The sequence below is a fragment of the Melozone crissalis genome, unplaced genomic scaffold, assembly GCF_028551555.1.
Source record: "Melozone crissalis strain CALT ecotype California unplaced genomic scaffold, PUWL_Pcris_2 ptg000027l_1, whole genome shotgun sequence".
NCBI lineage: Eukaryota > Metazoa > Chordata > Aves > Passeriformes > Passerellidae > Melozone > Melozone crissalis.
In genome coordinates, this window is record NW_026535805.1 from 16,108,187 (window position 1) to 16,123,400 (window position 15,214).

Below are 15,214 nucleotides of genomic sequence, written 5' to 3' on the forward strand. Positions count from 1 at the left end.
TACATTCTAAAGCTTATGTGTCATAGTGCTGTATATATTAATTAAAATCAGTATATTTCATCCACAGGTTTCTTTGAAAGAACAGCTGATTCATGTATGCTTTTTTCCATGCATTTTAAATGAAATAATTTTCAAATATAGTTTTTCTCCTAAATGGCAAGTATTTTGTGACCTAATTGGAAAACTGATTATTGTTTTAAGGGTTATAGACTAGTTAAAGACAGGAAAGGAAGGACGCCTTGCATTCCATATCTTGTACAAATAGGCAAAATCTGAAAAGAAAAATTATATTTTTTAGTAGAGAAAAGAGCATTCTGAAATCTGTTACTACAGGGAGAGTGATTTCTCAATAACTTTCTTCAGCTCTTATTAAGTAGGTTTATTTCAACTGTAGATTTAAGTTTTATTAACAGAATAAAATAATTAAAATGAGATTGGCAGAAGTAATGGAGAACCAGTCATCTGTATGATGGGAATAACAAAAACCAAGTTGATGAAAAGTTATACATACATGTTGACATAGGTATCTGAAGCACAATCAGAGAAAGAAAAGGAAAAAACTCACCTAAACGCTGGAAGTTAAACTTGGCTCATATTCTTTCTCCATTACTTTGTATTCCTGTTGAATGAACTCATGCAGAAATACTGGAAAATTAGTAGATTGAAGCTTTAAGACAAAATTTAGAATCCTGAAAATATAGAGGATTTCATGGATAAACCTGGCAATGTAGAAAACCATACAAGAGAACATCCTGTCTGAAAAACTCTTTGTTGAATTCTTAGGAATAAACTCTTGTTACTTTATTAGTAAAGAACCCTGATTGTTAGAGAGGAAGATCAAAATATGAAATTAAATTATATCTCCCATTGTTTATGGCCTAATATACATCTAGTAATTTTTTCTATACTCTCACATGATGTTTCTTCTGTTTTCACAAAATGCAGTTGACTGTGTCAATTTCTTGATGTTGCAAGTGTCTTTATTTTAGTGGCAATTTTCCATTTAATTTCCAGCACCAGCTATTTTAAATTATTTAAATTATTATTTTAAATATCTCATTACACCCTCTACATAAAAGTCCAAACTAGCTTTCTCCCCCTTATACCAACTCAGAGTTAAAGGAGAGAATAATCAAATAGATGGGAAGATTCCTGAGTGGGTGACAGTGGGAGCACCACGCAAGCAAGCTGCAATATCAAACTAAATACTCTCATGGCATGTATTGTTGCAATTTTTATAAAAAAATATTTTCAACTGTTGAGAAATTATGGATGAGTTACTTTGACTCATAGCTAAGGAAGAGATTTATGAATCTTTTTCTCTATAAGCACACCTGTTATGATTGCTGTTAAATGTTGCCATTCTGAAAAAGATGACATTTGACTTCAAAAGCACATTGTTCGTATTCCTGTTCTTGTTAGTGACTAAAACTAAAGCAATTTATGTAGAAAATTACATTTTAGTCATCTCTGTCTACCTGTGACTTGCCTCAGGAGGATATTGGTGATCATTAAAGAAGCCAGTCTATCTCTCTCAACATGTTTATACTTTAAAAGAAAGAACAAGTACTCGTACTTGCAATGTGTCTGAAATCCTCTAAATAGTTGTTTGAGAAGAGTAAAGAGTCATAAGTTGGATTATTATATGTTTGTATATGCTTGGGATCTGCTGAAGCTAAAATTTTCCTAACTTCTCCTCTCAGTAGACTGGAATGCAAGTTTAGCAGTCACTGTACCTGCCTGAAGATCCTTCTGGTTCAATATTCCCCCCTGACAGGGGCCAACAGAGCATTTGTAGGTGAGGGTACGAGGACAAGGTGAACGTGTAGTGATTTGTTTGCATGTTCTGCTCCCCATCTGCAGCAATGTCAGGACTTCCCCCAGGTGGAAATTGACAGACTAATACTTCAGAGTGAATTTATCACCTGACTTACAGTTGCTTTTTGCATCCATGTCAGTGTTCTGGAGTAGCAGTTCCAGGATTTAATCTATTTATTGTTTGAAGAAGCACCTCCTTTTAGCCCTCTTGGTGCTGTAGGAAACTGAGAGGGGATGGACAAGTCTGTAGCTTGTAGATCCCAATTTTTTCTCACATTCTTTTTGCATTCGCATCATAGTTTTGAATGTACTATGATTATATCTGGTTAGGGAGGACTGGTGACCAAAGAATACATGTACATTTTAACTGAAGTATTTAAACTTTGGTGATTATTCATAATGTTATTCCTTGTAAAGAGTTGTACTAACTTTAGTGTGGTAGAGATAGTGATTCATCAAGTTTAATCTGTTCTGATATATTTTTGCAAAAATGGACTTCAGATTATCCATATTTTCTAAAAATAAGTTCATTTTTTTCAAAAGGTCAATCCTGGCATAACTTAATATTGTCAAATCATTATATGATTCCTTAACATGGTAACCTGCACTCAGTCTTTTTTCCCCAAGTTAAATTCTGCAACATATGCTTTTTCTGTAAATTATTCCACTTATTTTTTATAGCAGCTTGAACATGGAGGAAGGAAGGAAGTGTTTGGGATGGAATTGGTGTTGAGGGAAATAAACTATATTAATATAAGATAGTCAAATTACATGATAATTCAAGTAATGTTATTTAATTTAGGGTTGTGTACCAAACCAAACTAAACAAGATTTTGAGCTTGCTCAGTTGAAGTTGTATCTTTACCACCAAAATTTTACCTCAAAATTTCTCCTCTTAAAAATGAATAGTTTTTAAATACTTGCTGGTCTTTTTTCTTTTTTCCTCAGTAGTTCTTGAATGAATCTGTCTGAAACAGCTTTCTGTATTGGGTACCAAAGAATGTTTAAAAAAAGAAATTGCCATATGTTTTCTGTACTAGAAACTTCTGTTACTGGTGACTTAAGCTAGTGCTACTGAATATTAAAATTCAAATTTATATAAAAAAACCAGAAGGCAGCATCCGTAATTTTATTTTGATAGCAAATCGCTCATACCTGCACCTTGGATTCATCCTCAGGTGGGTAACAAAGAGCATCTTAATTTCATATACTTGCAGTACTGAAAAAGAGAAAAACCAGAGACATACTGAAAAATGAGGGGTTTTATTCAGAAAGTGTGTCAGCATTTGATCTTTTTTAGGGAAACATGGGGCTGCTTCTGTGAGCTGTTGGGGAAATTGAGAGCAAGTTTGCTTCTCTCCATGTCTTAGGAAACACTGGCACACCCAACTGGGCGCAGAAGGGGTCATTGAAACATTTGTGAGTCTGGCAGAGCAAAAACTTGAACCTGGCTCTTTGCCACTGACCTGCTGAGTGCTCTGGCCACTGACTGATGTCTTCTCTGTCTTTTTGCACACATTTTCATAAAGGATTTGGTTCCGTTCTGGGGTGGAGTAAATATCAGTGCTTTATAAAGTGAAAAAAATTAATCCTTCCATATTAAAAAACCAGAAATATATGTAACATAGCTGTATCTATCTGCTTTGGGCAGTAAGATTGGTTGATTCCTGGAAAAAGTAGAGTGCTGTTTTCAAGCATGGGGGAAAAATAAATAGTGATCCTAGCCCATCACATCTTTATGGTGAAATAGCATTACTAAGTGTTAGAACAAAAAATCTCTGTTGTAGTGCTACTAAGGCACAAATATTGTCTTGTGTTGAAAATCAAACAAGTTAGAATTAGCCCACATAACTGTAAAGCCTCACTTTCAAAATCAGGGAAGAAATTTTAGGGCAAGATTTGAGTGACAGCTCAACCATATGTACAAATAATAATGCAGTTTATGAACTGTGTTAGCAACAGTATCATGAAAACAATGAAGTTAAGGTTTTTCATGAGAGTTGCTGTTGAGCATGTTGCAGTCAATGTTCATGTTCTGATATGACAGGTGATTATTAACTGCTAGTAAAGTGCAGCTTGAAGTTTGGTTTCTTTGTTTGTTTTTCTGAGAGAAAAGGTTTGCTAGAACACGAGGACCCTCTTTTCTGGTTTCATGATAATGTGCTAAACAGGAAGCTGTATTTTTAAAGACAGCCTTAATTCCGTCTCTAGAAGTGTTTCCTGGCTTCTATCTTGCATCCAGTTGTGTCTCTTGTTGCTTTTGGCCCACAGGAAACCCAAATAAATACCGGAAGAACAGACATGTGCATTAATTTTGAAAAAGCAATGTCAAGTTACACCCATATTTTTTCTGGCAGTAAGCCCTGTGAAAATAACCACCCACAGAGATTATTAGTAGTCCTCACTTGGATAGTTTACTAAATAAAGAGTTTAAAATAATCAAAAATAAAATGGTGAATTATTCCATGGACAAGCTAATGCCTTTCTTAGGTCCTAAATCTTAAACCTGAATCATTGTTATTGGGTTTCAGAGGCAATGAAAGCAAAGGGGTCTGAAACAGAGTGCCCAAGCTGAGGACACAAAGATACTTGAAATAATGCCCTCAGCTGTCCATCTTTCAAATGATAACATGATTTCAGAAAATGCTGATTGGGGAACATTACTCATTATAATTTGAGTTTATCAAAAGTTTATTGTGCACATTTCTGTGGCCAAATTCTCTAAATTATTTTAAATTTGGGAAGTTAAATTCCCAATTGTGGGAATCTTTTTAAGTTCAGTCTTATGCAAGCATGTGAAATTCAATGTTTTATGGAGAAATAAAAAGTAGTTTATTAGCTGTTGGAATCAGCTGTAGTTTTCTGGTTGCTCCTAAGACTGTGTTTTATAGGAAGCTGTAATTTATTGCTCTCTGATCTTTGTGAGACACTGATTAATTTAGTATATGGGTAGTTGATTTCTCTCACTGCTGCTGTCACTACTACTACTCTATACTTCTTTCTTAATCTCATTTAACATTTTATCATAACTATCATATTCATGATCAAAATACATATGTTTTGCATTTCTAACAATAAAATGTGGGATTTGCATCCAGAAAGATTTTTTTTCCTGTAATATTTTAGTGTTATACTTTACATTATTTTTCACATCTCCACCTGAATGCCTGACTTTTTTTGACTTCTGTAAATGTGGAGACAGGCAACAGTGAGCTGCCAGGAAATGTACCATGGAGAACCTAGTTTTCTGTCTAGCAAGAAATTCTGGGATCTAAATTCAGTTTACACATCCTTGTGTCATTGTTGCCAACATAGATCAGCACTACTGCCTCTTTCCCTGGACACTCAAAGAACTATCCAGCTCTATAGGGGGTTCTTCCTTTTCACTCAGCAGGAAAATCCCCTTGGACATCTCTCCCCTACAGTAGAATCCCACCCTGGCATCACCTGCTTCTTTCTATCCTTTAAGATCCTGCAGTCACTGTGAGGAGCCACTCTTTCACCATCTAAAATACAGGAATCCATTGGATTGTCCTTCCTCCCTTGTCTGTCCATCCTCAGGACACCTCCTTGTCTGAGGTCCTTGGCAGGAGCAAAGAGACAAACTGAAAACCTCAGTCGTGCTGCCCTCACCTACCTGCTATTTGCCCTTTTTGAGCAAAACTGCATTCTAAGCACTTCTAGGTCATCCTGGTCTCTTATTAGTAATTCTGTATAACACTTTCTAAGTGTTTTGATTATTTTTTTCCCATAAGTGAAAGGAGGGTCCCATTTAGGAGTGTACAAATGAATCTGATCTATGTTACTGTGTTGTGTGGGGTAGGTGAGCTGACAGTGAGCCAGACCTGTCACAATTGATTTTTACAAGGCCAGCATTTAGTTTATCAGCAATGTTGTTTAACATACTAGGTTTTTATTCATAACATTCATAGTGAAATTTCCTAAAAAAGCAACTCGATGTACTTTTTTTGAATCCTAACCTAAGTACTTGTCCTTTTTTAAGGCATTTCTACAGTGGGAGCCACAACGATCCAGGAGGAAAGTGCTCTGAATACAGATACAGATTTTGTGCAGGCTGAAAGTGCTGTTGAAGCAAAGGAAAACTTTCATCCAAAAGACCAAAAGCAAACATTGCAGTCTCTTTTCTCTTTGCTCCGTGAAGAGGTTGAGCAGATGGATTCAAAGATACTGCCCCTGTGTCTCCATCAGGTACTTTCTATGATTTTGGGGTGCTGCACCCAATTTTACTTTTATTTGAGACCTTTTTTCATTAGGGAAAAATATGCATAAATGCAATTTATACCAATACTCATATCTAGACAGGATACTTTGATGCATAACAGATGGTCAAGGCAAATATCTCTTCTAAGATCTTCTAATATTTCTTAAATTATAAATTGCCTTGTTAGTATATTCTGTAGTTAAAGGAAACTCCTAAGGATGGGTTTCTAAATCCCCAAATGATGAAATTAGTTTGGCAGAAAGATTTAGCATAAATCACTCTAATCTACCTTGAATAAGGTTTATAAGACACTGGAATAGTTACAGGACAGCAGCTACCTAAATAAAAATTTATGTCTGGAATTGTTTTTACTGCTGTAGACATATTTCTAGCATGAATTTTAAGCATGAATATTAAGATTCAAGGTTTTCTTAGTGTATACCTTTATATTAGCACAGTTGCCACACCTGCAAGACCAAAGGGAAAACTGTGGTTTGAAAAGCAATCTTTCTTACAAACTGGCCAATGTGTTGGGGTTTTTTTCTGTAGGTTATAATGCAGAACTAATATGTGGATAGAACTTGATGCAGTGTTAGTGTACAGTTGTCGTTTAGCTGTGTCAGACTAAGAGCAGGCTAGAAGACCTTTTGCTTGGCTGTGATGTCTAATATGGGCCATATTATACCTGTCTGATTTGACTTAGCTGCGTTGTCTTTATTTTGGAAGACATTTTGAATTTCTAAACTGCAATGACATTCCTGCATTCTTCTTCTTTTATACAAAAAAGCAATTATATGGGCGAAAGGCGTTTCTCTTTATGATTGCGCACTATAGATAATCCACATTTGACATAGAATTTTAAGTTATTTTTCCTCATCCATGCTTGAGCGAAGATACTTGATACTGGTCCTTAACTTATGGGAAGCTTTGCTTGAGGATTAACAATTTGCTTTTAGCCTCATCAAATTTGGTGGTTTTTCATGAGTCAGTACAAAGGTCATATTTGGAAAACAAGGTAGGGCAAAAACTTAAAATGCTTTACAAACATCAGGGGAATCAATTGCACAAAAATCTGTTGCTTTTTAGATGAGGAAGCCAAACCCTAAGGGCAAGAACCTTTTGAAAGTCATACAGGATCTGTGACAGAACTGAGAACAAAATCTGCATGTTCAGATTGAAATATGTATTCAAACACTATCTCTTCTTTCCTGAAAATTCTCAAGCATTTTAAATGGAGTGTTTGAAAGAAAGCTGAAGGAACTCACAAGGCTCCTAACCTGTTTTTTTAATAGAGGATGGGAGGGGGGAAGATTTTAAGTTTAGCATTCCTGTAAAGTGAGTCTGTTGAGAAATTTTTCCCTTTCTAGTGAATTAACCTGTCATCTTCAGACTTTTTTTTTCCAGATTTCTAATACAGCCTGACAGTAGCATTAAACCAAGTCTATCAAATAGTCTGCTACAACATTATTTTTCTATTCTCTATGACAAAATTCATTGTAAAATTAAGAGCTGTGTCAGATGTTCTGGAGTATTAATAGTCCATGGTGTTTGTGTTGAATATTTGAAGACTATTGGATAATAGGGGTTGTTCTAAGAGTCACCTTCTGATTAAAATAGGATGTAATTTTTTTTCCTGTGTTGAATGGGATTAATTTGATTTGTTTAGGACTTTTTAAAGAATCTAAGAGGTATTTTTATGTAAAACATGGGTAGAGCTTTTACAGCTCCAAAAATTCTTAGGAAGCTGTTGTGGACAGCAGACAAAATATGCAGATAAAGAACATTAAAAGTCACTGACCCATTCTCTTTTGAAGGTACTGGACTCAGAATGGTCTAGTGGTTAGCAGTAAGGCTGAGAGTCAGGAAATACAATTTGTAATCCAGACTCCTCTTCAAGCTGCTGTCTTTCTTGAGCTATCATCTTCAGACTTCTACAAAAATGCTTATTTAAGCCCTCCATATCATGACTACTTAAATTGATATGTCCCAAAGACCTTGAGAATTTTTGAGTGCTCCCACAGAAGTCATTGGGGAATCATCTGTGAGGTGCCTCAGCCTGCATGTCCTGGTATCAGCATCCTGCAGTCCTGGACACATTTTGCAAGCTCTGCCCTTGCCTCACCATGCATGGCACATAGGAAGGCTGCCAAAATTTGCTGTCCCCAAGGAGTGATTAGTTGCTGCTTATAAAGGTCACTGCTAGTGTAGAGCCCTGTGGAATACTTCTGAGGTTTATATTTTTTGTATTTCATCACATTTACAAACAAAGATGTCAGTATTCCTCAGATTTTTAGGAAAGCCTGCACAGTTTTGTAACAAGCACAAATAAGTTATTGTTGCAATTCTCAAATATTTTTTGTTTACAGGAAGACAAAAGACTCTTCTTTTCTCATCAGTCAGGAAACCTCTATTTGTGTTTTAAACCATTGCAATGTAATGCTCAGGAGAGCACAATGATGATCTTAATTTGATCAAACATTGGCCTGGCACAGAATTCAAACTTTTGAACTGGTATCAGTAAAAATAGTACTTCTATTGTAGGTCATTTTAAAGCTTTCTGATAAGTAAAAATGTTTCTGAAATAATTTTATAGTTGTAGGAACATAAAACCCTACTAATGTTTTTCGGTTTTGTGGAATTCTGTAAATTACACAAGATTAAATCTGTTTTATGTGAGATGACTTAATATTTCTGTGGTCTTTGATACTCTTTTAAAACCTTTTTCCTAGAACAAGGAATACATGTATTTTGTCAGAACATTCATATATTACCCAAACTAAACAGGAGCCTGCAAACTACATGTTTAAATTTATGATAAAAAGTTTATATTACATCCTTGCCACTGTCATGAGATTTACAGATTTTTTTTTTCACTTTTGCAGATAGCTGAGACCTATTTTCAAGAGGAAGAATGTATCCTTTTACTTGCAGAAATCATTGCACAGTATTAAAATAATGTGATATGATAAAACATAAAAGTCCAATGCTTTGTTGTTAACTCACATCTTGTGGGTCAGGGTTAGAAAGAAGTGAACAACCATAATTCACCCATGAGTGAATACACAATATGCTAGCAAACTCTCCTTAATCAACTGGGATGTGAGTTAAGGGATAAATTCACTTCCAGCAGCTCATGCAATCATTCGTAGTTGGACATGAGCAAGGAAGTAAGAGAACATTTTCAAATAATTTTTGTTTTTATAAGATTACTTCTATTCTAAATATTAGTAACTGGGAAAATGTCCATTTTAGAGATAGGGTATGTATTATATCAAATAGGGTACTTACAGTAATGATAAAATTGTCACAAGAGTTGATTAGAACGTGTCTAGATTGGAATAAAAATAGCAAACACCTGGAGCTGAGATCAGCAACCTGCAAACAATAGCAAAATGGTGTTTGACAAATGCTAATCAGTCAAAATCATATCAAGGTAGTTTGAAAAACAGTTGTAGGAAAATATGGGTACTTGCTTCTGGGAACAGTTTAATAGTCCAGTTTATTTTGATTTGTTCCTAGATAATGCAAGTAAGTTTGGTCAAAAAATTGTAATAGTTGAACTGCTGATAATTATTCTGATATACTTGAGTAATTGTGTGATAGAGTAATAATATTAAGCCTCAAAGTTAAGTCAGAATTTTATAAAAGGTGGACTGGGATTTCCTCTTTGCTTCAAAGGGAAAGCGATCAGATTATAAAAAGAAGATGCAGTGGTAAGCCCTTAAGGTATATGGGATTCACTAAGATGCATAATCTATTACAGAATTTTTGCATACAGATAATTTCTTTATTATGTGATTTGTACAAACAAAATGCAGCAATAGGCAATTGTTTAGCAGGCTAAGTAACAAGGCATAAGAAACCTAGATAAATTATGTTAGCCTGTAGATAAAACCAGAGAGCTAACTGTTGCAATGTTATAAAAGCAACATATAAAATAAAATATCCATCACGGTTTTAGAGGACTGTATTTTTATTTTGGTCCTCCTAATTCAAAAGTGTCCATCAGAAAATGTGAATTGCACAGCACAAATTAAAGGCATGGAAAAATTCTGTATTACATTATGATGCAGGGGGGATACAGTAAATTTAAAATACAAATGGCATGGTAGAAACAGTTCCTCTTTCATTGGAGTTGCTTTAATTGAAAGGCATTCTATTTAAAGCTGATCAAAGGAAATATTTTTTAATGCAATGTACACCTGATGTGTGGAATTCAACACCACTATATAATACATATTTATGAAGGATATCTCCACTGTACCTCCAGCCATCGGTTTCCTGAGGTTAATAAAGAACTTACTTGATCATGTTGCACTGTATTAATTATCCATGACATTTTAATTCATCCAGTGTGGAATCTCATATTAAAAATAATTCAGGGTTTGTTGCTGTGATCCTCTAAGGCTCTCTCTGTGATCTGTAATTCTGTTTCTAATAACAGATTTCCTGAAGACAGGGAATATTCTTTCCATTAATATTGTTGTTCATAAGCCATGGTATTGCATGAGGCTAACCAGAATAACAACTACTGGTTGTGTTTTTGTAATAATTACTCCAGTGTTTTAATTAGCATGAATAATGGAAAGTGGGTTTTCTGTATTGCTAAGAACCTCATTCACTTTTATCCTCATTGTATTGTAGAATTACATTTCAAATAGCTGGTAAAACAGCTTCAAGCACCACAACTAGCAACTCAGGCTTAGTGGAGCTAGCATTATCCTGACTATTGTAAAATATGTGACTTCAGTATACCTTTGTGGATATATTGATAACCTTAAGCATGGGGAAAGGATTCTTCATATAAAACAAAAGTGAGCAGAATCTTCAGGAAAACAAAAGGTAAACTCAGCAGTCCAACAGTGTTGTATAATGGTTGAAAATGGGGGCAGGTATTTTTCAAAAGTTGAAGTTGGATCACTGTTTTAATACTGTCTCCAGCTAGTCAGCAGAAAGGAGTAATATTTTCAGTTAGTCATGGTTATTGGCATATATTTGTATTTCTTGCGAGGTACGTGCTAGTATTTGTGTCATTGTTTTGCTTTTCATTTCCCAGAGATTTCTTTTTTTTGGTAAAGTTATCAGCATAATAACATTTCAGTAATTTCTTTTCAAGAAAAATCTTCTGTTGTGCTTCAGGCACATGAGAAGAGGTATCTGCTGAAAAGAATAGGATTTTAATTTTTGAATGTTTTTCAACTTATTTTACTTCTTGCCTGCTGTTTTCATGTCTGCTATTTTTTCTTTCTTGCACAGAAATCAGGATGCTAGCCATTATTCATTTTGATTCACTTATTTCAAATTTCAAGTGTGTAATTACTTCCCTTTCGAACATGATGCCAATTATGAGTAAGTCATACCATGTCCACATATGTGTGCATTTGCCTTTAACCTCCCATTCAGATGAGAAGGCCATGAAGTTCATTCAGCTTGAACGACTTTATCATGAGCAGCTGCTTGCAAATCTTTCTTCCATACAGGAACAGTGGGGTGAGTACCAGATAAACTAATATGGTAGAAGAAAGACTTCAGTTTGTATTTCTAAATAATACATTTCCAGGATAAAAAAGTTACATTTATAGCAAAAGCAGCATTCATATCAGAATTTCTCTGAGCTTGTTACAAGAAGAGTATTCATGCTTTGGAATTTTTTTGCACACATTTAATTATAAATGTGGAAATTTTTTGTAATTCTTTATTCTGTTAATCAAGATTTTGATCCACAGTTATTTCAACCCTCATTTTTGGGTTAGGATTGGTGAGTGTGATGTGATGAAAGTAAAGTGTCTTCTGAAAGAATAGGATGGTGTTCTACATAGTCTGAAATGAGACTGTAGAACATCCATGGAAAAGCTGTCAATATTTCTCCATTAATTAGTTTCACCTATTTGTTTTATGTTAAGCTACTTTTATATTATCTTGAGTAAAAATTATTTTGATCTAATGTAGAAAGAAAATGGAAGACAGCAGTTCCCAGTCCAGTTACAACACTGAGGAATTCAGATAAAGAGCTGAGTGGCCAAGAACTGGAGAAGCTTACTAGAGTTTGCTCTTCACATCAACAGTAAGTATAAGAAAGTATTACTCCTCAAACTAATATGTTACTGCAGGTGTTGTCTCCTTGCCATTATGGGTGTTCTAAAATAATCAGTGTAAAAATAAAAGTTGCATCACTGACTTGAATTTGGTTATAAAATGGTGGTTCCTACTGATACGTAACTAAAATATTTTTACCACCAGTTTTCACATTGTTTTAATATAGTTTGAGGAATGCCTTAAGACTGAATCTGAACTTGTTTTAGCAAATCATCAGTTTTCCAGAACTGGAGTTTTGATTTTACTATTTCAACCAAAGGAAAAACTGAATAGTGTTAATTTAGGAAGAGAGAGACTGTAGAACTAATAATGGTATTCATGTTTAATACCTATTGGTTTAATCATTGTTTCAAAATGCACGTGTCCAGCATCTCACACTTCAGCCCCCATGCCTACCCTATAGGATTTCTTTCCCAAGTTTCCACATTTTAGGACAATTCCTTAGTGCTTAAAGTAGTTCTTGTCACCTCCTAATCATTTCATATCTATTGCATTTACATGAAGCAATGATTCTGTACTTTCCCAGCATGACAGTGCTCTGAACAGTGAAATCTCAGTTGGTAGCTGCTTTGCCTGATCCATCAGCCTCCTGAATCAGTGTATCACAGAACAACAAACTTGTGCCTAGGGTGCTTTTCTGGGTAGTAACACATATGGGATTGTACCCATCAGGTAGGAGGAGGAGATCTGTTCCTTCATGGATGAATGTCCTACTGTCCAGACATTGATTTTAATGCACAGATGGAAAAAATCATACAAGCTGCCACTGATAAATGATCAGCCAACAGCAGTAAGGAAACCAACTACATTCAAAGGCTGTGACAGGCGAGATGCTCTCAATGAGAGGGGGAGAGAGAACTTTCTCTAGTACTTTTGCATTGGCTTAGTCAATCTGGATATAACAAAAGCCAAAATGCTCCTGTTGCTCATAAAGAGTATTGATTTGGTTATCAATTTTTTTTCTTCTGGGTGATGGTACCAAAGCTTGAAAACACCCCGGCTGATTGCCAGAATCCATGCAGGGATTTTTCAGGTGTACTCTGAACGCCTTTGGGAGGGAGGCCCTGGGAAGGCATCCCTGCATCCCCACAGGAAGAGGGGCAGGGTGGCCCTGGAGCTGCAAGTTTGCAGCCGCAGTGCTGCTGCTGGAGGCTGCACTGAGCTTTCATCACCTGCACATGACCTGGCAGCTCACAGAGGGGCTGAGACTCAGGTCTGCTGGGATTTATGTGCTGCAGCGAGCAGCACCTCCCTGGTGTCACCTGGATTGTCACCTAGTTGAGAATAACTCTGCTTTCTCCTTCATTTCAGTTTTGAAATGTCATTCCTCATTCTGAGAAACCCTGCAGTCTGATAAAAATTATTGTGTTCATTTGCCATGATCAGTGCTCTGGGTGTAATACTATTACTCTTTCAAACTCTCAAGGCAAAAGCCTATTTGCTTTTATTGTTTCATATAGGGTTTTTTTTCTAAGCTTTAAACTCATTTTACTTTTTAATTGAAATAACACTTTAATTTTTAATGAATAGCATGCAGGTCTTGGAAAATGTGAGCATTCTGCTTTTTTAATTGAAAGTAATGTAAATTTTTCTACAGACTGGACATGTTTGCTCTTTAAAGATAGTTTTGAGTGTCCTTTATTTGAATTTTAAATGGTAAAATTTAAAAGGCAATGTAACTTTTTGAAGTTTTTGTTACAGAATAGAAACATCAGTACTCTTCCCTTGTCTCTCCAGATTTTTTTCAGTAGCTTTAAATAAAATGCTCCACATTTTGTCTTCATTGCTGTATGAAAGACTGCAAGACAGATTGTGTGTGATAAATCACATTGTGCATGAATCTGTATCCAGCTGGCAGAGTCCACACTGACTGTGAGCAGCGTTGATTCACCTGTGAATCTGAATGGAGTCAGTGGGAGCTGCTGTACCTTACACAACCCAGAAAATGTCCCAGTCTGTGGAGAGGGAAATAGGTTTTTGGGGAGGGCATTTCATTCTTCCATCTCTTTTGTAGTGATCCCTATTTTAAATAGTAGTAGACATCAAGTTCTTATATGATTTTTAAAGTTGGTAGAGTTTCTTCTGAGCATAACCTTTTACAGGAATGTACATTGCTTGATATGTTGCAGTAAATTTCCTCTGACTGCTCTCTCTGTTAGGTGGAACAATGTTAGGGCTAATTGGCCTTCTGATGATATTCATGCAAGTACAGATCTGTGCTTGAAAGTATGCTAGCAGGCTGACACTTTCAATGGAGGAAATGTTCTGTGCTAATTTTAGAGCAGAGCAAAGGTTTCTAAGACTTCACTTATATTTATCATGAAGAATGTTGCTACTAGGTTATTTAATTTATTCTTTTTTTCTTTATTGCTGCAGGCCACAGACATCCAAAAGTAAGGTAAGCAGCTGTTTATTGAATTCTGCTTTGTCAAAAATAGGTAAGAAATATATTTTAAATATTAGATAAAATCTTTCAAGTTTAGAAGCTTTTTGAAGTTTGAATGTCTCAAAAAGCCACAGCATTCCTGTTTAATTCCAAAAATTACAGGTAATACTATCATATTTTACAGCTAGTAGCTGCAGAAAATACATGGGAAAGCAGTTGTTTACCTCAGATAATGGAATGCAGAACTTTAAAGGAAAGAGAAGCTACTGCTTTTAAATCAGGTATGTGTGTATGTATGTACATGGGCATACATTTGTTTTAAATATTACACTGTAATGGTATATTCCTATAAATATAATTACGCTATTTCATTTGAAGCTGCAGCATTTGTTGGATCTCAACAGAGGCACAAATGGATGATTTTTTTTTTTCTCAGCACAGTGGATAAATAATACAATTTTAATTAGTCATTCATATTCATAATTGTAAAGTAATTCTAGCCTCCATCAAAAAAAAGTCTTAAATGTGCATGCATTTCTAGTAGCTTATGTAAGCGGCAAAATTGTATAAAACTAGAGATAAGATGCATAATTTGTATCTATACAAATATATACTAGGTAATCAACCTGATGACAGACCTTCTGAGGTGTGGCAATGGAGTGTAGTTAATAATATTAGTAACTATGGTAAGT

At 35.3% G+C, this 15,214-nt stretch overlaps 1 protein-coding gene across 1 annotated transcript in view; it reads left to right on the forward strand.

Moving 5' to 3' along the window:
* The window catches only part of CNST (consortin, connexin sorting protein), a 46,296-nt gene that overhangs the window by 14,766 nt on the left and 16,316 nt on the right, over positions 1–15,214 (forward strand). Inside the window, exons 5-10 of the mRNA XM_054280234.1 lie at positions 5,822–6,027; positions 8,923–8,953; positions 11,444–11,530; positions 11,990–12,104; positions 14,513–14,534; positions 14,707–14,803. Coding sequence (XP_054136209.1) covers positions 5,822–6,027; positions 8,923–8,953; positions 11,444–11,530; positions 11,990–12,104; positions 14,513–14,534; positions 14,707–14,803 — 558 coding nt within the window. The remainder of the gene's footprint in view (positions 1–5,821; positions 6,028–8,922; positions 8,954–11,443; positions 11,531–11,989; positions 12,105–14,512; positions 14,535–14,706; positions 14,804–15,214) is intronic.